The sequence below is a fragment of the Rhinatrema bivittatum genome, chromosome 6, assembly GCF_901001135.1.
Source record: "Rhinatrema bivittatum chromosome 6, aRhiBiv1.1, whole genome shotgun sequence".
In the NCBI taxonomy this organism is placed as follows: Eukaryota; Metazoa; Chordata; class Amphibia; order Gymnophiona; family Rhinatrematidae; genus Rhinatrema; species Rhinatrema bivittatum.
Window position 1 is genome coordinate 215,403,787 of NC_042620.1, and position 21,927 is coordinate 215,425,713.

General features: G+C 42.0%; 1 protein-coding gene across 1 annotated transcript in view; it reads right to left on the reverse strand.

The window, feature by feature from the left end:
• Positions 1 to 21,927, reverse strand: part of BRWD3 (bromodomain and WD repeat domain containing 3) — a 278,367-nt gene that overhangs the window by 216,011 nt on the left and 40,429 nt on the right. Inside the window, exons 8-13 of the mRNA XM_029607930.1 lie at positions 19,118 to 19,339; positions 13,482 to 13,582; positions 7,234 to 7,304; positions 4,730 to 4,830; positions 3,975 to 4,015; positions 868 to 972 (exon numbers count right to left, since the gene is read on the reverse strand). Coding sequence (XP_029463790.1) covers positions 868 to 972; positions 3,975 to 4,015; positions 4,730 to 4,830; positions 7,234 to 7,304; positions 13,482 to 13,582; positions 19,118 to 19,339 — 641 coding nt within the window. The remainder of the gene's footprint in view (positions 1 to 867; positions 973 to 3,974; positions 4,016 to 4,729; positions 4,831 to 7,233; positions 7,305 to 13,481; positions 13,583 to 19,117; positions 19,340 to 21,927) is intronic.

The following is a 21,927-nucleotide window of genomic DNA, read 5'->3' on the forward strand; positions in this document are numbered from 1 at the left end:
CCATTAGAGAAGCCTACAGAGGATCACTTCATGTACCACACTCCAAAACCACACAACACCTAACATTCAGAGACCGGGCATTCTCCACAGCAGGACCAGCGATATGGAATTCCATTCCACCGGATCTTCGACAGGAGCCATGCCTCCCAACATTCAGAAAAAGGCTTAAGATGTGGCTGTTTAAACAAGCCTTTCCAGACCCCAGCTGAACTACAATCCAACTGAACTACAATCCAACATCAACTTTAGTCAGCCACTTTCGATTATTGTAAATACTCGTCTCGGGTCACTGAGGGGAGGGACCGGCCCACCGGTTAATCCCCCTCCAGAGATAGACGGCCCTCCGGGAACAAAGCTTTTAGAGCTGCCAGCCCCTGCCTTACCTCTACCTGCTGAGTGAAAAGCCTGGGAAAATAAAACCGCACTGAGCTTTTTTTTTTTTTTATACAACCAATTTGCTGTAGCCAAAGGTGTTGACTAAATCATCCAGAGCCTTAGAACTCTAAAAAAACAAAGATGTAACTAAATTTAAAGAAATTGAAAAATCAGGACCGCAGGTTCTGTCAACTCTTCTGCTGAAAGTCAGAGAAAATACTGAGGGATTGCAGGTGGCACACCAGGTTAAGAGGGGTGCCTTTTCAGGGTTTTTTTTCTCTGACCTCCTCTGCTGGAAGGGAGACACAACCCAGTGGTCTGGACTGATCCTGGTACGTACAGGGAAAACCCGAAAGAAACATATCAAAGATTCAGAATGAAGCTGAACACACCATTCTTTAACAGAACAGATGGAAAAACTGCAGAATTCAAACAAGTTCTGCAGACCATCAAAGAGAAGAAAAGTGCAAGACAGCAAGTGCGCGTCCTCACCCTGTCATCTTGGTATTCATATCCAGGACTGTACTCTTCCACTCCTGCTGCTGGTATTGCCAGATTCGAGCCGTCCCATCTCTACTCCCACTCACAAAGCGAAGGCTGAGGGAAATATGGAAGGAAAAAGACATTAACTCCCACTTTCTGTAAATCACGGCCTCATCAGAGTCTGACTTCTTTGAAAGACAGAGAGCCCGGACTCCACAAAGATCCTTTTCACCTTTGTGCTTATGACAAAAACTTCAGTAGGGAGGCAAAGCTTTAGCACATTTTGATGCATCTCGTGTGAAGGCTGGAACATAAGGGACACTTAGATATTAGTCAATCATCTCAAGGCGTGGGAGGGATAGCGAATAGCGATTATGGCCCATGGTATGGCCCACTCCCACCTCCTACCCTCCTTTTTATAATTCCTCTCAGGGCATGTCATTTTCATTGGCCATTCTGATTTTATGGAATTCCTTGTCTTTAAATGTTCAATAGGAACAGGAATATTTAAAATCTCGGAAGAAAGTTAAGGCTTTTCTTTTTCCTCAGGCATACTTGGAACGCCTCTGAATAGGTTTCATAAAGGACCTGTTTCTGAATATTTGCAGTGTATTTGTATTTTATACTATTTAATTTTTATTTTATTATTTCTATTCTGAGTTATTTTATTTTGTCTGATAACATTGTGATATTTTATGTTCTATGTATTTTATGTATGTAAAATTGTAATCCATGTTGAACACATGGAAACAGCAAAATATGCATTGGTATAAATATTCCCTCAAGTGTGATACTCCTGCCAATGAGCTGTCAATTTGACAAATGTTGAAAATATTCCTGGAGTAAGGGTACTCTAAAATGTATAAATATCAAAGTGTGTTTTTATGTTAAAAATGAATTACATTTTAAAAGTATATACACACATATATGTACACAATCACATTCACACACATATATTTATACATACACATATACACATACTTTTTTCCTTCCGGAAATCCTACATTGAAACAAACAGTCTGTGCTAAGCTGGTAGTTATAGAAGGAGCAGGATGTAATTAAGGCCTTCTGCCTCTGTACTACATCTCATTTCATTGACAAGGCATCTGAAACCAAGGTCCTACAGGATATGAAGATAAGGATGTCCGAGCAGATAAGTGTCACCAGGAAGGAGACAAGAGTCTTTCTGTTTAATCAGTTCAGAACACATGGACACAATCCAGATTTCTTTGATGTCGAAACAGTAGCTCCATAAATTATTGGAGTTATTTCCAATACAACAGTTAGTAAACTAAAAAAGTCAAAATCCTGAAGTTTTGTGTTTTATTGGTGGTATCTTCTTGCCTGGTTATTCCAGTTCTTATTGTTTTACTGGTGTTTTATGTGCTATTACCAGCTGTTATTACATTCATGTATTTTTATGCAGTTATTCTTTTGTTGGTGTTTTTTTTGTGTTCTAATCTATTAACGTAAACATTGAAAGCCTTGGTGTGTGTAACATTTTGAGTTAAACACACAAAAACTGAGCTTTCAATATTTTCTCCCACCAAGTGCATAGTGTGCATACACAAACTTTTGTGTACACAAAATTTATCCAGACAAAAGGGGCATGGATGGAGGTTTTATAGGTCGGAGTTAACTTTTTTTTTTTATTATTTTATATTTATTAAGGTTTCCATTTTAATACATTGAAAAAACCAATGTATAGAGAAAAAGATAAAATTAAAAACTGGAAATATTACATCTTTCAACAATTACACAAAGAAATATATGTAACTAGTTGTTTTTTTTTCAATATTATAAGTATAATGGGAGATCCAATATACAAAGCGGTACAAAAAAGAAAATATCAAAAATTTTAAATTGCTGGGACACCGTGCTATGCAGCTTAATTTAAACCAACACCACTTGGAGACTATTGGGAGTGTGAGTCCAGGTACACGCATAGTTGCTTTATCTCAGTGAAAATGTATCTATCATCATGATAAATCAGAATACAATGACAGGGAAACCTGAGGTAAAATTTTGCACCTCTAGAAACTACTTCATTCTTCATTAACAGCGGCCTCAACCAGAGGGGATGGTCCCCTCAGGACCTCACTACCTTCTGGGAGGCAGGCTCGGTGACCAGCAGGCAGGCCTCTGCGGTCCGAACCCCAATCCGTTGGCTTCCTACTCTCAAACCGCTTTCTCTTCCTTTTTTTTTTTTCTCTTTTACACACTAACTACCACCTAAATCTAGGCCTCAACACAGACTGTAGGTTTGGCACCCTCTCCACCTGCTAGGAGACAGAAGAATACTGCCAGACTGTAGGTGGCACCAGCCTAGATATAGGCGGAGTTTTTGTTTGTAAACTTCTGTCTCCATCTGCTAGAGGGGGGGCCAAACCCAGGAGTCTGGACTGATCCGGGTACGTACAGGGAATACAGGTGTAACTTTCTGCGGATTAGTTTATGTGCATTATTGCAGATCCTGGGACTGTGTTAGGTGCTATATTTCTCTTTCATTTCTTCAGGTTCACACTACATACAGAGTGGCTTTTTTTGGTTTTTCATTCCAGTTTGTCTCCATATTTATAATTTGTGGTCTTTCTGTACATGGTGAAGGTCAGGTCTGGGTGTGTGACCAAGGTGAGGTATTTTACTAGCATGTAGGCAATTGTATCAATCTTATTTGTTGTGTTTTCTCAATAGGATATACATTAGTGGTAAATTACTGTCTTTCTATAAGAAGGGCTATTGTGCCTGTAGTTAAAGGAGTTTGTTTTACTTTTACTGAGATGTCATCAGAACCAGAATATCTTTTTTGTATGGTGAATTATACAGGTAATGCCCTAGTTCTGCTCTGCATCCATTATTGGGGGTTCCTGACGATGCAGAATGTATGTTTACATTTAGCCCCATGACGGTCACATGTTTAGTGTGTCACGCATGTGAGAACCATCTGTCAGGTGTCCCGACCGAAAAAGAGTTGAGAACCACTGCTCTAAAATGTAACAATGCATTCAGACTTGACCAGACCAGAATTCATAAATATTTGTGAATAGGGTCCAATCCAAGTTGCTCTTATTCGTTAAAGGACAAAGATATGGCTGAGATTCTAACTAAACACTTACCTATCACCGTTGTTGCAACACTGGATAGCCACAACTTTGTCCTTCACAAAACAACAAGAAAAGAAATGTTAAAAACACTTTGCTCCCAATTTAAAGCAGTTTCCAGAAAGAACAAACTGAGAAATTCTAGCTGTTCGTCTTTAGAAATAGAACTTTTCTGCTGAATCGGTCACCTATCATCCACAGGTTTGATGAAATGAGAAGGATCACGACATAAATCCAGCTCACTAACCCCTGGATTTATCATTCCACTATAAATATAGTGGAATAATGAGCCATGATGAAAAAAGAGGCGGAGGCGATAGTATGCAGGTGGGCATATTGCGACAGTGCTGTAGCTATTTCTGGCGCTACTGCAGGCGATAATGCATGATACATTATTGCCCGCAGTGCTACAGACCCTAATTTTCCTAAACCCTGCCTAAACCCCACCCAAATCCTCCCTTTCCCAATGTACATTTTCAAATCACGATGCCGTAGTTATCGCATGCATTAGAGTGTTATCGTGTGTGATAACGCCCTAATACATGAGATAATGACCCATCGCAATTTGAACAATGACCCTCTAAGACCCAAAATACAAGGAACATGCAAGCTGCAATCACCGAGAGGCTGAAGATGTGCAAACTCAAGAAGCTGAATTGTAAAAACTTTGAGAATGATAGCGTTACCAGTGTGTAATAAATGATGTTATTTGCAAACAATGAAAATACTAAATGGATTAACATGCAAGCTATTTAATCATCTTCTCTTACCATATGCGCCTCTAATTCAGCAATTTTCTCAGGGGACTCGGATCCCAAGTAGTATATTCTTATCACATGGTCCGTGCTTCCTGTTACTATGAACATACCACCTGCAAGGCAAAAGCTGAGGATTCTAATATAGCCAAAAGAAATTCGGAGAGACCAGGAACCACTGGAATGACGAGAACAGCTACATGCATTACTGGAAGTCCCTCAGCACTTTCTCAGGAAATCTGGAGAATTACAATCATGCTAAAATAATGTAAATTAATCATTGATTTCAACAGTAGTGGTTGGGCAGGGTAAGCATAAATCCATTCCTAGATCTTTTGATTTTTACTATTGCTTTTAAGTTTAAAAGCCTTACACAATACTGAGGCAATTATACTTCCTGTCAGTCCAGCACACTAAACACTTTTTATTTTTGTCTTTCTGATAGTGATCTTACTAATTCCACAGTGCTGGCTGCAGCAAACCAGCTATTAAAAAAGACAGGAAGAACAACATAAATCTTATGATGAGACTGAACACAGCATGCCAAATATTGAATAATACATCATCGACAGCAGCATAGGTCATGACGTATCCATGATCAAGACTACACATCAACTTTGTAGGAGCACCTGACAGGCAGACTGCTCATCTGCTGCTTAACCAAGGAGCCCAACAAACTCAGCTGCCTGATCTAGGCAACCCCACGAGCTTCACTCTTTCCTAGAAAGAGTGGAGCTTGTGGGGTTGCCTGGGTCATGACAGCTGAAGAGGAGGAGTGAGGCTGGTGATGTTTTCCAGGCCCCACCAATTGAAATGAGAGTGAGAGAGAGACAAGGGGAGGAGACAGAGAAAGATATGTTGGGAGAAAAAAGTTGGGGGTGCTAAGACAATCATAGATGAGTACAGGAAACAGATTAGGGATGGGTGATAGGGTGTCACTCCCAATACATTTTATTCCTCAATACCAACATTTCCCCATCACCTTGTTTGACAAGTTACCTAGTTTAATAATTCACCAGTAACCAATGGATTTGAATTATTTGATAACTTAATAAATTCTCTGGTGAACAGAGCACCACACTTGTGACCTGCCATGTGAACAGAGACCTCGCTGTAACTGGGAATGTGAGAAATTCATCTTTTAGTAGGATTAATATTATTCAAACAAAGAAACAATCCTGAGTAGATTTAAGAGAGAAAACAAGCAATGAGATATATAGATAAATCAAATTATGTTCTTCTAGCTTCACTCAACATACAAAATGTGAACTTAGAAACTGATAAAAAAAATAAGGGGTGAAAGATGGACAGAACCACCACGTTGTACAATTAGTTTAAAACCAACCCATTTAGTCATCAGGGTGTTTCAAATAACCAGAAACACCGACTCAATTGTACTGGCCAATTCATAAGTTTTGGCTGCATCAAGCATCACACCTGACCAGTAAAGGGCCAAAGGGGATGATTGACTCAGTAGTAACATGAAGAAATATTTTCTGATATGTTTACAGTCCCGGGTGGGAGCTGGGGGAGAGGGGAAGTGGTGGTCATTGCTCAAGGGTGACACCTAGTGGCTGGATTCAGGGCCCATGATTGCAAGGTCCCGATAGCAGTGGAGTGGAGGAGTAGCCTAGTGCTTAGAGCAGTGGGCTGAAAACCAGGGAAGACAGGTTTCAAATCCCTGTGCCACTTCCTGGGAAGTCACTTCACCCTCCACTGTCTCAGGTACAAACTTAGGACCTCATTTATTAAACATGTTTCCCATAGACAAAATGGGAGAAAAGCCTTAGTAAATCAGGCCCTTTGATTGTAAACTCTCTGGGATTAGGAAATTACCTACAGTACCTGAATGTAATGAAAGGTAAAATGTAAATAAAATAAATAGCAGCTCTGGTATATGACCCTTAGCCCAGGACCATACACTGACCAGACTAGGTATGTTGAGGGGAAGGGGAGAGGACAGAAAATAGGGGGGAAATCCCCAGGTATCTGCAAATATAGGCTGAGGGCACCAGGATTCTAGCTCTGGTTCCATCTGATCTGCAGGCCTAAAGAACATTTCTTTATAGAAAGGGTAATAGATTTATTTTATTTATTTATTTATTTAAGTGTTTTTATATACCGGGATACGTTGGGAACATCATCTCAGTTCACAGATAACTAAAATTGCAACAGGCTTTTCAGAGAACAAATTACAAAGTGAACGTTAATAATGTAAACCGTGATAGCTTGAACAAGTAACACAACATGCTACGAATGATGAAGCAGCCTCCCAAACGAGGCAAAAACAGGAACTGAATTCAAGAAAGCTTAGGATCTGCACAGGGGATCCCTAGCTGTAAAGAGGTAAAGGAAAGCCAGAGATCAGGTGGAGTCTGTGGCGTTACAACTGGAAGTAAACTGAACAGACCAGAAGGGCCTTCTGTTTCTTATCTGACATCACAGTCTCCATTTCTATGAATATTTCCATTTCAGTAAGGTCCATTGTGCTTCAATTGGCGATCAATTGGCATACATACCAGAGCTGAAAGAGGAACAAGAAATCTGAACCCCAGGCCTGGATCTCTCAGTGAATTTCAACGGGCGATCCCTTAGATTCAAGGAAAGAAAGAGTTAAATGAGCACACATTTAACTTGCAGGGATTCAACAGCGGAGCAGCAAACCACAGAATGTACAGCAAGAAACTGGATATGGTGTAACTTCCCTGGTTTTGCAACTCATTAAAACTAAATTTCCTACACTGCAATGCATGGATCGTAAACTAACTAAGTAGTTACATACAACCTTTCGAATTCCTAATCCTTACCTGCTACAGAGTGGATACATAATTTTGGAGCTTCACATTATGATGAGGGCTCCTAACCTGAAGCTCCAAGGAAGACGGGTCAGGACCAACGTCAGGAAGTATTTCTTCACGGAAAGGGTGGTGGATGAATGGAATTGCTCTCCCAGAGAAGGCAGCAAGGACAAAGATGGTGGTGGAATTCAAAAGGGCATGGGATAAACACAGAGAATCCCTAGTGGTTAAATGAGGGGGGGGATGAAGAAACGGAAAGCCCATGTTGACTGAGGTAACCTGCACAGAGCAACAATTACCCTAAGAATAAAGTAAATGTATAAATAAATAAAAGTTTGCTAGACAGACTGGATGGACCATCTGGGTCTTTTTCTGCCGACATTTACAATGTTACTATGTTTATTTCATTATTTGTATTCACTTGTATTTGTTTTAGAAGTAAAATGGACCCAATTCCATGGTGCTGCCACTATGCATCCTGTTCATACCTAGAGAACTACGTTACACAGTGCGAACATTAACAAACAACTAAGCAGTAAGTCTTCCATTTGAAATCTGCTTCCCCTTAGCAAAGTACTGAACAACAGAAAAGACACATTGATAAAATGATACCACACCAATGTTCAACTGGATTTAGTCAGGCAACTAAGTAGTTACCCAGCTAGTTTGCCCTGCTTGACAAGTGACCCCCCTCAGGGTGGCCAGAAGCACACCAAGGCCTTCAAAACATGCCAACATTTAGCCGGATTGGAAAAAGAAAGATGTTCTCGGTTGGAGGGGTAGGGAAAGGAGGAATTCTTTAGGTTGGAGTAAAAAGGAAAATTGGGTCTTACTTGCTAATTTTCATTCCCGTAATACCACAGATCAGTGGGTTATGCACTCCCACCAGCAGATGGAGGCAGAGAACAAAACTTTGAGGCACTGCTATATACCAAGTGTGCCACCTGCAGTTCCTCAGTATTGATTAATACCTAAGCCAAGATACAATAGAAAACTTTTAAACCCAATAAGGGCGAACAAGAAAAAACCCCAAGGGTTGGATTCCCCCGAACCTGGATAACTCAGCTCCAGACCTCAACTCATAACACTCAAAATGAAAGAGAATATCCCTTATAGACTTCTTATATACAACGGTTAACTACCAGGCAATCAGTCTTTCGGCAGTTTTACTAGGGCGGGCCGCTGGACTGATCTGTGGTATTATAGGAACGAAAATTAGCAGGTAAGACCCAATTTTCCATTCCCGGACATACCCAGATCAGTCCAGACCAGTGGGATGTACCAAAGCCTCTCTACACTGGGCGGGAACCCGAAAGACCCACTCTCAGAATGCTTTCCCCAAAAATCGCGTCCTCCAGTGCCCGTATACCCAAACGGTAATGTCTTGTAAAGGTATGCAAAGGTATGCATAGAGAACCAGAGTGCGGCACTACATATTTCTTCAGGAGATACCAACTGACACTCCACCCAGGAAGTCGCCTGCACTCTAGTAGAATGCGCTTTCAAACCAGCTGGAATGAGGCAACCCTTGCAAATGTAGGCCAAACAAATGATCTCTTTCAACCAGCAGGCCAAAGTAGCCTTGGACGCCTTCCCTCCTTTCTTCGGTCCCCCAAACCCCCAAACAATACGAAAAGGTGGTCCAACTTCCGAAAGGAGTTAGTGACTTTCAAGGATCCGGCGAACATCCAACAGGTGAAGGTCTCTACCCAACAAAGAATCTCAAGACCAATCCGGAAATCCGGGCAACTCCACAGATTGATTCACATGGAAGGCAGATACCATTTTAGGCAAAAGGAAGGCACCGTACGCAAAGACACCTTATCAGTAGAAATGCGTAGGAAAGGATCCCGACAGGAAAGAGCCTGCAGTTCTGAAATCAGTCTGGCAGAGCAAATGGCCACCAGGAAAACTGTCTTCAAAGTAAGGTCTTTTAGGGAGGCCCGTCCCAACGATTCAAAGGACAGATCCCAAAGCGCCCACAAAACCAGGTTAAGATTCCAGTCCGGACCCAACTTATGAATTGGAGGGCGTAGATGCTTTACCCCTTTCAGGAAGCAGATAACATCCGGATGGCTGGCCAGGGGCTTGCCGCGTATCCAGCCCCTGAGACACCCCAGGGCCAAAACCTGGACCCGGAGGGAATTATAAGCCAAGTCTTTTGACAAGCCTTGCTGCAGAAAGGCCAAAATGTGAGGAATGGTCACCAAAAGCAGCACTATGACTTGCTGATCACACCAGGACTCACTTTCCACACCCTGACATACTCCATTGAAGTAGAAGGACATCTAGCCTGGAGGAGGGTGGATATCACAGGTTTCGAATAACCGTTCATGCGTAACCACCGCCATTCAAAAGCCAAGACGCAAGAGAGAAGTAATCCTCCTGATCCGAAAAGATGGGTCCTTGATGTAAGAGACCCGGAAGATGGGCCAGGCGTAACGGACCATCTATTGCTAACTGAATGAGATCTGCATACCAAGGACGCCGTGGCCACTCCAGAGCCACCAGGACCACTGAACCTGGATGTTCCTCTATGTGCTGAAGAACCCAACCAACGAGTGGCCAAGGGGGAAAGGCATACGGGAGGATCCCGGTCGGCCACTCGCACACTAGGGCATCCAGTCCTACCGACCCGACCTCTTTCTTGCGACTGAAGAACCTTGTTGTCTTTGAGTTGGCTTGGGTCACCATGAGATCCAGCTGGGGGGACACCCCCCACCCCCATCTGGCATAAATGTGATTCCAGGCCTCCGGGGACAGTTCCCACTCCCCAGGATCTAACTGTTGACGGCTGAGGAAGTCCACCTGTATGTTGTCTACACCCGCTACATGAGAGGGCGCGATTCCTTCCAGATGACACTCGGCCCAAGCAAACAGATGAGCCTCCCAAGCTACGGACGGACTCTTGGTTCCTCCCTGTCAGTTGAGGTATGGCACTGTGGTGGCACTGTCCAAGAAGACGCAAACCATTCTCCTACGAACCTGAGGCTGAAACGCCACCAATGCCCTGCGGACCACTCTCGTCTCGAGGCGACTGATTAACCAGGACCGTTCTGCCAATGACCAGGCGCCCTGGGCAGCATGACCCAGGCACACCGCTCCCCAGCCCTGGAGGCTTGCATTCGTCGACACGACCACCCAATCCGGGACTTCAAGGGGCTTGCCCTTCTGCAAGTTGGTCTCCGACAACCACCACTCCAGGCTGGTCCTGGCCTGCTTAGACAACGGTAATGGCAGCTGGTACTGTTCTGACACTGGGTTCCATCGGGATAGTAGCGCTCTCTGCAATGGCCGCTTGTGAGCAAAGGCCCACAGCACTAACTCCATAGAGCCCAGAATCTGCAGATAGTCCCAAATTCTGGGAATCTGAAGATGTAGGAAGTGAAGCACTTGCTGCTGTAATTTGCGCATCCTGTCCATTGTGAGGAACACCTTGCCCATCTGAGTGTTGAAACGAGCTCCCAGATACTCCAGGGACTGCGATGGGGTAAGCTGACCTTTCGCTCCATTGATCACCCATACTAGTGACTAGAGGAACTGTGTCACCCAGTGGACCGAACACAAGCAGTCCTCCTCTGACTTTGCTCGAATCAGCCAGTCATCGAGGTACGGGTGAACTATCACCCCCTCCTTCTCGAGGGCCGCCGCCTCGACTACCATCACCTTGGTAAAGGTGCGCGGAGCCGTAGCCAAGCCGAAGGGAAGAGCCCGGAACTGTAAATGGTGACCCAGAATTTTGAAGCGCAAGAATTTCTGATTATCGATCCGGATCGAAATGTGGAGGTAGGCCTCAGTGAGATCCAAGGAGGCGAGGAATTCTTAGAGTCTCCATCCGAAAACGCGGTACTCTCAAGCTCAAGTTCACCTTTTGCAGGTCCAGTATGGGACGAAAGGTACCCTCTTTGTTTGGAACCACAAAGTAAATGGAGTACCTTCCTTTTCCCTGCTCGTCCAGTGGAACCGGACAATCGACTCCAGACCTAGCAACCTTTGCAGGGGGTCCTCCACGGTGGCCCGCTTGTTGCTGGAAATGTGACACGATTCTAGGAAGGAATCCTTGCAAGGGTGAGAAAATTCTAAAGCATAGCCGTCCCACTGATCGGAGGTGATTTTGACCCACCGAGCGAACGTGGGCAGGAAAGCACCTCACCTTGCCAGAGAAGGGAAATCCTGCGGCCTGCACAATTGCAGCCTACCCCCCCCTCCAGGAACATCCCAATACCTGTTGGTCTGTCAGGCTCAGCACTGCTGAGCAGACCGATGCACCCGGCAGTGCCGCTGAGCTTAGAAAAATAAAAGGGATAGCCTCTTTTTTTTTTTTTTAAACAATGAAAATCAAAGAAATAATACTTTACATTCAATCCAATTCTACTGTTTAAAGTCGTAGGGCATGAATGTTTATTGTTCTATTATTTTAATGTTAATTTTAATTTGTCTTATTTTTTTTTAAGTTTATTCATTATGTATGTTTGGTTGAAAACCGTTTTGATTAATTCTTTTGAATTGTAAAGGCGGTATATAAACATTTTTAAATAAAATAAATAAATAATGATAGAAAAACAAAAATTCCCCAACGGGGATACTTCCCTGAGCCAGCGGTCACCCAGAGGGAGACTTCGGGGCTGCCGAGGGAGCAAGTCCCTGGCTATCGGGGGTCCCGGGGCGCAGGGGCTATCACTGCCAGGTGTATTCACCTGGCTCCACCTGAGGGATGGCCCAAAGGACGGAACCTGGCACCTCGGGGAGCAAACGCAACTCTAGATAGCACAGCCAAGAGCTGCAGGTATGCACCACCACCATCTGCTGGAGACAAAGAAATACTGAGGAGCTGCAGATGGCACACTTGGTATATGGCAGTGCCTCAAAGTTTTTTTCTCTGCCTCCATCTGCTGGTGGGAGTGCATAACCCACTGATCTGGACTGATCTGGGTATGTCCAGGAAAAAAAAATACACAACACATGTATATTTGAATTTTCAAAATGTACCTGCAGTGTTTTGCCCTGTTCCACTGCCTGCTGATAAAGTGGCTGCAAGGAAGGCTGGCACTTTCAAACTCATGTACCTTCAAGGTTTGGTTTTTTTTTTTAAAGGGAAACTATCCGTGTGATTTCCCTTTGAAAATTGGCTAGAAAAGGTTCTCGAGTACCAAAAGTACCTGCCAATTTTGAAACAACACGGGCTACCGAAAATTGCCACCTTTTGGGGAAAACTTTCAAACTGACTGCACTGGGATGATTACGTGTGCTTTTTTACCCACGGGCTCTGCACCAATAAACCTGTGCGTACTTTCACTTTGAAACAAAGACAGTGTTGTCACTTGCAGCTGCTCTTTGTGCAGTTAGGATTTTGGCATGAAAAGTTGGAGGGTAGAGCTGAAAATGCCATCTCCACATGTACTTTTCTTCCCCAGCCTAATCATGCAGCCAAGAACACCTCCTCTCTGTGCAGGCCTTTCAGCCTATTTATGAGATTAAAAATCATTTTTGACCACGGAAATCAGTTCAAAAATTGGCCTCTTGCTGATCAGAGGCCTAGGACTGAGGACAGGAATTGTGTCTTACCATGCCATTAACTCTCACAGTTTGCACTCTCTCTCTCTCGCTGCACCCCGTAATTATTGAATGTATCAGCTGTTACGTACTCTGCTGTGGTTAGCTACATGAATGGATATTTTATTGTGATACTTGATTTTATTTTCTTGGGAGTAATTTTCAGGCTTAAATGAAGCATGCCTTAGTTTCATATTACTACAGCCTGCACATAAACCCCAGTGCAGACTGTGTAAGATGGAAATGAAAGAGGAGCTGGACAGCCATATTAAAAGAGATACAAATGAAAACATTTAACAGCAGACAAAAAAAATAAAAGCATAAAAAACAAAATAATAATAAAAGATACCATAGGATAGTTTCAGATCCCGGCTTACATACACATCTAGGTCTTTGGATTACTGTTCTTTGCTTACTTAAACTTCATGGAGTCAGCATTCCACTGCCAGAAGCAAACCGTCCCATCAGCACCAGTAGATGTGAGGTATCGGGTTATTCCTTTTGTTGCTGGACAAAACTAAAAATAAAATTCAGAAATCCATGTCATGCATTGGATACCCTACAGCTCTCATATTCAGGACCCTTAGCCATGTACTTCCAAGCAGCAGCTTCAGAACATTTTGCCAGTAATACAAAATTAATACTTTCAGATAAATATGGAGGTTTTTCACACTGCATCAACATTTAAATCTTTCTTACTGGGAGTTTGTTAGACTGAGAAATTACTACTTACCTGACAATTTCCTTTTCTTTAGGACAGTCAGATGAATCCAGAACAAGTGGGTTATGCACCTCTACCAGCAGATGGAGACGGAGCAAACTGACGTCACAGTATGTATTACCACTGCCGTGACATCAGCCTGCCAGTATTCTCTTCAAAAGCAACTGTGGTCAGACAACTCGTAGTGCAGTAATGGGAGATTTCAATTACCCCAATATTGACTGGGTAAGTGAAACATCAGGGCATGCTAGAGAGAGAAAGTTCCTGGATGGAATAAAAGACAGTTTTATGGAGCGATTGGTTCAGGAGCCGATGAGAGAGAGAGCAATTTTAGATCTAATTCTCAGTGGAGCGCAAGATTTGGTAAGAGAGGTAACGGTGGTGGGGCCACTTGGCAATAGTGATCATAATATGATCAAATTTGAATTAATGACTGGAAGGGAGACAGTATGTAAATTCACGGCTCTACCGCTAAACTTTCCAAAGGGAAACTTTGACAAAATGAGAAAAATAGTTAGAAAAAAACTGAAAGGTGCAGATACAAAGGTAGAAAGTGTGCAACAGGCATGGATATTCTTAAAAAATACCACCCTAGAAGTACAGACCAGATGTATTCCATGCATTAAGAAAGGTGGAAGGAAGGCAAAACAATTACTAGTATGATTAAAAGTTGAGGTGAAAGAGGCTATTTTAGCCAAAAGATCTTCATTCAAAAACTGGAAGAAGGATCCATCAGAAAAAAATAGGAATCAATACAAAACCTCAAGCAGATCAGATCCAAAGTTCAGTTCGAGTCAGATTATTCTAGGTTATTTTGACACAGGACTGGTTAAGAACATGCAGTTTCAAACAGATTCTCCTCCAGGATTTTCAGCACAGCCCTCTGGGAACACTGATTATATTCCCAACAATCCTTTTGAATCCTTGAGGACCAATCTGGATCCTCAGGAGTAGGGTTGTTGGCCTGGGCTTGGGAGAGCAAACAAGCCCGTTCTGGATGGCTTTAGCTCATGGTGCTCAAACTGTTTTGTTTTGTTTTTTGTTTTGTTTTGTTTTTTGGGGGGAGGGCTGCTGGGGGCCTCCCAGCCACTCAGTTTTTCAGGATCAACCTAATAAATATGCATGAGATTTCTTTGCATGCACTACTTCCTAAACCTCTTATGTATGCAAATATTTCTCATGCATATCTTCCCTTTTCCCCACCTGTCCCAATTAAGCTTTAATAATGGAGCAGGAGAGATCTCCATTCCCTCTTGCCTTGCTTACTCTGTTGCATATCACAACATTTGGGCTAGCCTACAGGTATTGGTCATACTTAATCTTATATACAATATATACCTGTGTTACTTTTCATAAATATTTATTTAATTTCTGGTCCTAGTTATTATTCCCTGTTTTTTGTAACTTTCTCACGTCCTAATTATTGTTTTAATATTTTTTAAGTTTCACACTATATTTAATGTTGAATTGGGAAATGTTTATCACTATGTTACTCCCTGCCTCCACACACATGTTAATTGTAAACCGGGTTGATGTGATTCTTATCATGAAACTCGGTATAATAAAAATAATAAATAAATAAATAAATAAATAAATAAATAAATAAATAAATAAAATCACACACCTGTAACATATAACATCTAAAATCTCTATATCATTAACACTCATACCACATTCACACACAACACAGTGTTCCCTATTGCACAAATCCCATTATACATTAATCACTCATAATACTAAACACTGTATTCCCTATTGCATAGATCCCTTTTACATTAAAATTCATACAATGTTGTTTATTGATATAACTGTAACAATTCTCACAATATTTTTAATTAATGTTACTCCAACAGTTCCCATGCCAAAAAACAGCAAGTATCTTCTTCTCAATTAATGATGCTCCTTGTATATATCTCTCCCTTACTTATTCCTGCTTACTTTGTTGCATAAAATGTTGTTGGAAGACCTGATGCTCTTTTACCTTGTACATGGGAGAAGGGATTACTTTGGGCCTTGAGAGCCCTTCATTACTTTCTTGCGGGGGGTGATCATAATATGACCGTGGAAATTTTATTCATCGAGGTAGTTATGTTTGTTTCCATTGATAAGCAGGCTGAATTAGCATTACATGCAGGTGACATCCGGCAGCACTGAATGAACTTGTCTCTCCAAGCTGTAGAGCTTTGAGCTCTACTGAGCATGTGCAGAAGTTCCCACAAGGGCATTGCCTCATGAGCACCTCAGTCTCTTTTTGTCTGAGCTAAAGCATGGAGGTATATTTCATCTCTCCTTTATTTTTTTTGTTTCAAACTTATTTTCTTCAGAAAACGTACTCTGTCTTCCTCACTGATTCTTAAGCCACACAAACAGTACTTAAGTGCTACCACAAAAAAAAAAGAGAAGAGAGATTCTTCTCTCACAAGAAAAATCAGGCCAGAAGAAAAAGTCTATAGGAGTGAGTGGTTTCAAGAGCTGCAATGTGGAAAAAATCATGTCCTTTGCTGACAGCCAAGAGTTATACTACTGCTGTCTGAGACCAGATCATGACCAGAAAACCTGTGAAGTCTGTGGACAGATGTGTTTGCACTCACAGTGCTCCAGGACTTTGTGCATGAGAAGAGCTATGGTAAATTAAACAACTTAATACATAATACCAAATTATGAACAAGCAACCAATTTTCAATGCGACATTTTATACAGGTCATAGGTAACAGAATACCTATCCCATATATCTTAACTGTATTGATATGAGAATGATGTAAAATCTTAAATTGCAGCTCTTGAAATCTAGCATCTATAAAGATCTTACTAATATTGTGAGAAAATTGCATCAGTTCTGGACAAGTAATTCACTCTCAGCTCCACTATGAGGAAAGGCTTGTTAACATCTGAGGACTGCATTTAACTAATTGCAGTTTATATCAATGAGAAAGGTTTTATCGCCCAGCTTATCAATAGAGCATAACTCAATCTCCAAATAACATCTGATTTGGTGCTTTGAAGAACCCCAACCTGCTGGTATGCATAAAAATGTTTGAGATAAATCAAACAGGTCTCAATTGTTTAAAAGTGTAAATAACTCCTAATATTTACAATAAAAATCTGAAATATTTCTTGGGCCTTTAGACCTCCAATCCATAAGGATTTTATTGTCTAAACTAGGCAGAAAGTCAGCATTACCTACCAAAGACAAAAATTGTGAAACAGTATGTGATATACTCCACCACCTACAAACATGCCTTCAAGTTTTTACCATTGCTCTTGATAAGGGTTAAGACTTCAGCTCACTAAGAATACAAGTATCTTTCAAATACAAGACATTCATTAATGGAAATTGGGTCAAATGGGATTCCACCATACCAGGACTATAATATTTAAAATCTAAAGAAACCCACTCCCAAAGAAAATGCATTTGAGTAGCCACATTCTAGAAGCTAAAGTCTGGAAGATTAAGTTCTCTATATTCTTTCAGATACATAAGCCTAGACTCCAGAATCTCCCACTCCATTGTCAGCATATCCTGGATTGCTAAATGGATGGGAAAGGCGTTGCAAGGTTTCCTAATCCCTGTCAGAATGGGATCTCTCTTCATTCTAGCTTTGGGCATTTCCTCTTTCAAACTTAGGACCTGCGAGACTTTTGTAATTAGGGGCCCCTAGCTCATCTGCCCTAAACAAACTCACAGCTGAGTCCCCAGTCTCTGGTTCTTCTTCACCTAACATCTCTTCCTGAGAGAGCCCTCCTCCTCCTCCTCCTCCTCGAACCCCCCACCTCCAGGTTCCATCTCGGGACTCCAATCTTCCCAGCCTGAAAGTGGCTTCAGCTTTTCCTCTGAAGAAGCCTTATTCTGCTTATCTTTCATCTGGAGATGAGCTTGGTGCATAGCCAAGATGAAGTCTGAAGAAAACTCAGACTCCTCCTTCCCTGGGGGCTTTAGTCACAGACTCTGCTTGCTTGGGGCTGCCTCACCCTCCGAACCTGTGTAGGAGTGCCTTGACTGCCCTGAAACTTGTTTCGGAGGTGGAAGAAAGGACGCGCTTACTGGCGTACACTGTTCAATTGGCCCAGCCCCTCCCCCTTCCTTCACCAGGGCCCTGCTTGTCACTGTCATAATTGCAGCAGAAAGAGCCAGAGACACTAGGGACCCGCCGGGCTGCGCACCTGGTGCACTTCCTCCCCTTGTCCATACGTGCGGCAGGCAGCAATGGTTCGGGGCCAGGCTGCTTCTCCACCTTCATCGGGAAACCAGGAGATCAAAACAACTGGTTGCCCTGGGAAGGGAAGATCAGACCTACGGAGGCTGTCATCCAGCAGGGTCCCCACCTTGACCCAGGCTCCTAGAGAAAGCGACCTTAGGAAGGCCATAGCCCTAGGGCCCTTCTTACACTGCTGGACCAGCCTTTATGGTAGTGGCATCAGAAAGGAAGCTTTCGCTCTCTGCCCCATCTGCAGATGGGAGGGAGAATCCCACAGGTTACTGGTCTGGCAGGATGAAGAGGAAGTTTCACTTTTCATAAACCTTTAACCTGTGCAAAAGCACCCTTGGCAGTTTTCAAATGAGACAGTGCACATGTGCTTTACTTTTAAAATTTGATGCAAAGTCCAGGGGTAACAAGTATCAGCGGACTTTGCGCCAAATCGGGAAGGTTGAAAATTGCCTCCTGTAAGTCGGGAGGCAGATCTATTTCATCCAATGCTCCTTTTTTCACTACATGGATCAATATTCTGTATACAGAGCATCCATATAATGCTCTGTATGCAGGACTGGCCAAGCTAATTTCCAAAGCTAAGAGTGTTCACCGTTTAAGCAAGTTGAGGTTAAGCAACTTGATCAGCCTCATGCAAAGGGTGCACAGGGTGGGATGTGAACCTGGACCTTTGGCTTACAAGTTCTGGGCTCTGAGTAGTGCTACCAGCTTCCTTCCCAAGGGGCATTAATATCCTAAACCTCAATATCATGACAATATACGGAACAGATTTACATTATTGAATGCGACTGATTCAATATGAAATATTTGAAATCACTACCAAAAGTACCAGATTTACTAACCTATGATGTATTTATCAGCAGTACAGTGATCAAAAGTTCATCTGTAGCAATCTGGCCAGATAACTTTTCTTGAAGGTGAGGAAGCTCTCAGTTATTCTCAAGCTGCTCTTGTCAAGAGTTTTGTTTTTTTTGTCACTTTTCTGATACCTCAAACTTTGTTTACAACAGAGTATAGTCATTGTGACCTAAAAGGGTTTCTCTCATTTTGGTACCATACCACCAGCCTCACACTGCATGCACGCCTCCCCCAGTGGCAGAGAGCAGAAGCTCTGCAGGCTTACCTGTATGGAAGTTATAGAACCTGAATGGCCCTGTAGCACCGCAACCGGCGCACAGGTTCGAAGACACCAGACTCGGACGACCTTGTCACAGCTGCCTGCTGCGATCAGAGTGTTTTCATAGTTTACTGCCATGTCAGAGATTTCAGCTGAATGCCCTCGCAATGTGGAGAGCAGACGCCCATCATCGGTTGCCCAGATTTTCACCAAACAGTCATCTGATCCCTGGTAGTTAGGAAGAAATAAAAATCAAGATGTCATTGACTGCTTAGCAAAAACAAATACACATATCCTATCGCAAACATTTTGCTCTGTTTTGTAAAGTCTAAAACATCCTCCTGATGTTTTTTGTATATCATCATATTTAATGTTAAAAGAAAAACACACAACATACATTTCTATTGCTGTTTAATAAGACACTTCAGAACTACTCCAACTAAAATCAAGTCATTACAGAAGGACCAAGAAGTAATTATTCACAATTTCTAGTCAAATTATTTGCAAAATGATACAAGATAAGATACAGACAATGGGCTTTATTCAATACAGGGAAGGAGGAAAAGTCTTGTTTGAATAAAGTAGAGACACACCGATCCAATAAATCTGCACGGAAAACAGGCGCTCAGTGTTGAGCGCCCACTTTCCTAACGCAAGCCCAGCCTCCTCTCCTGGGCGTGCAAATATTTAAATGAGAAGTTGCGCTAAAAAGGAGGCACTAGGGACAAATATGCGCCCAGCGCTTTCTTAGCAACAGGTGCCCAGAAGATGTGACTGTCAGTGGGTTAGGAAAACAGACACTCAGTTTTACAAGCATCCATTTCCCTAAATTGTGCACAACCACAGGAAAATGGACGCTTATTAATTGAAAGTCCTTTTTCCTAACCTGACTGCCAGTACACTTTTTTTTTTTTTTTTTAAACATTCTCGTCCTTTTTGTTCCTCCGTCTTAATATCACCACAATATTAAGTTGGAGGAAATACAAAAAAAGCAGTATTTTTCTGCTTTTCTGTACACTTTTTGGGCTGCTCAGAAATTGCGTTAATCTCTGAGGGTAAAAATGTGCACATCAGGTTGGACGCACGTTTTGGACGTGCTAATCCTCTTATAGAATAAGGGGTTTTGTTCGTGCATTCAAGCATAGGTTAAACAGTGTCCTCTGCTGAGTGCACTGTATTGCATTGGCCCAAATGTGTGAAAATCAGCTTGTCTACAAGACATTGACCAGTGAAACCAGAACAGGAGAACCGATGCCAAATTTCTGACCTTCAATCACTGCTGAAAATTCTGTTCCACATGTAAAGAGCAACCCAAGTCATATATGTTGTCCTTGATCTTTACTCTCTCACACTAAAGAAGCACTTGTTTTTTTTTAACTCATAGAAACATAATCAATCTTGTTAGTGAAGGTCCTCTTGGTCCAACCAGTTTGCCCATTTGTACCTAGACAGCCCACTCAATCTCTGATCCTCTCTCAGCCTTGCCCTGCCACTGAGGACTACCCCATGCATGCCTGAATTCTCTCACTGTTTTGGCTCCACTGGAAGTCTATTCTAGGTGCCCATCACCAATTTAAAAGTATTCTCTCACAATTCTTTTCAGCATCCCTTCCTATGGCTTCATATGGAACTTGAACTTTTCATCCTAAGGAAAATGCTTCCTTCTGGTCCCTTATGGAAGCCTGCCAGACACTGGAATGTTTGTATTATATTTCTCCTTTCCTGCCTTCCTGCCAGAGGATGTGGTTAGTGTAGTTGGGTTTAAAAAAGGTTTGGATAAGTTCTTGGAGGGGAAGTCCATTACCTGCTATTAATCAGGTTGACTTAGAAAATAACCGTTGCTATTACTAGCATCAGTAGCATGGGAAAGACTTAGTGTTTGGGTACTTGCCAGGTTCTTTTGGCCTGGATTGGCCACTGTTGGAAACAGGATGCTGGGCTTGATGGACCCTTGGTCTGACCCGTTATGGCAATTTCTTATGTTCTACAGAGTATCCCTTTAGCTCCTTAAGTCTCTTTTGGCTTACAGTCTTAAATCTTTAGCTCCCTATCAGTGTGGAGCACTAAATTCATGAAAATGTGCGCAGTCACAAAATGTGCCTATGTAAGTGTCAAGTGTACTATGAGGCACAAAGCCAAGTGCTTTCAGCACCCAAGGGAGGGTAAAAAAATATATACTTATATATTTATGATTACATAAACTGGCGTGCACTATTCTACTTAACTACTCAATTTAAATATTTCATTAAAAAAAAAATATATATATATATATATATATATATATATATATATATATATATATATATATAAGTTATACGAAATGTTTTGATATAAATATAATTGATCTAAGAGGAGTATTAATATGAAATGGAAAATTAGTTCCTACCACATATGTAAATAGTACTACAAAGTTAAGGAACCTGTTAACAGATACGATTCTTTGTCCAGTCTATGCAGTATCACAGACACTATTGAATCTTCAGTCATCCCCTTATCACGGCTCTTTCTATCATCCCCAGGCATGTTTGAATTCCAGCCCTCATTTTGTTCTTACCACCTCTTTAGATTCTCCCAAGCCTCTATCATCCTCTCAAAAAAAATATTTCCCCCCAAGCCTTCTCTTCCTTCCAACTTTATAGCATGCTCCATGTCCCAGAGTTTTTTTTTCCTATTAAAAATGTACTACTAATAAAAACTATTACCAACTGAGGTTTTAAGCCACATGTTTTTACTAGAATATGTGTTTTACAAATTCCCTTCACAGGACACAATAGCTACTGCTATTGTTCCATTTCTCAATAGCAACAATTTCTTTT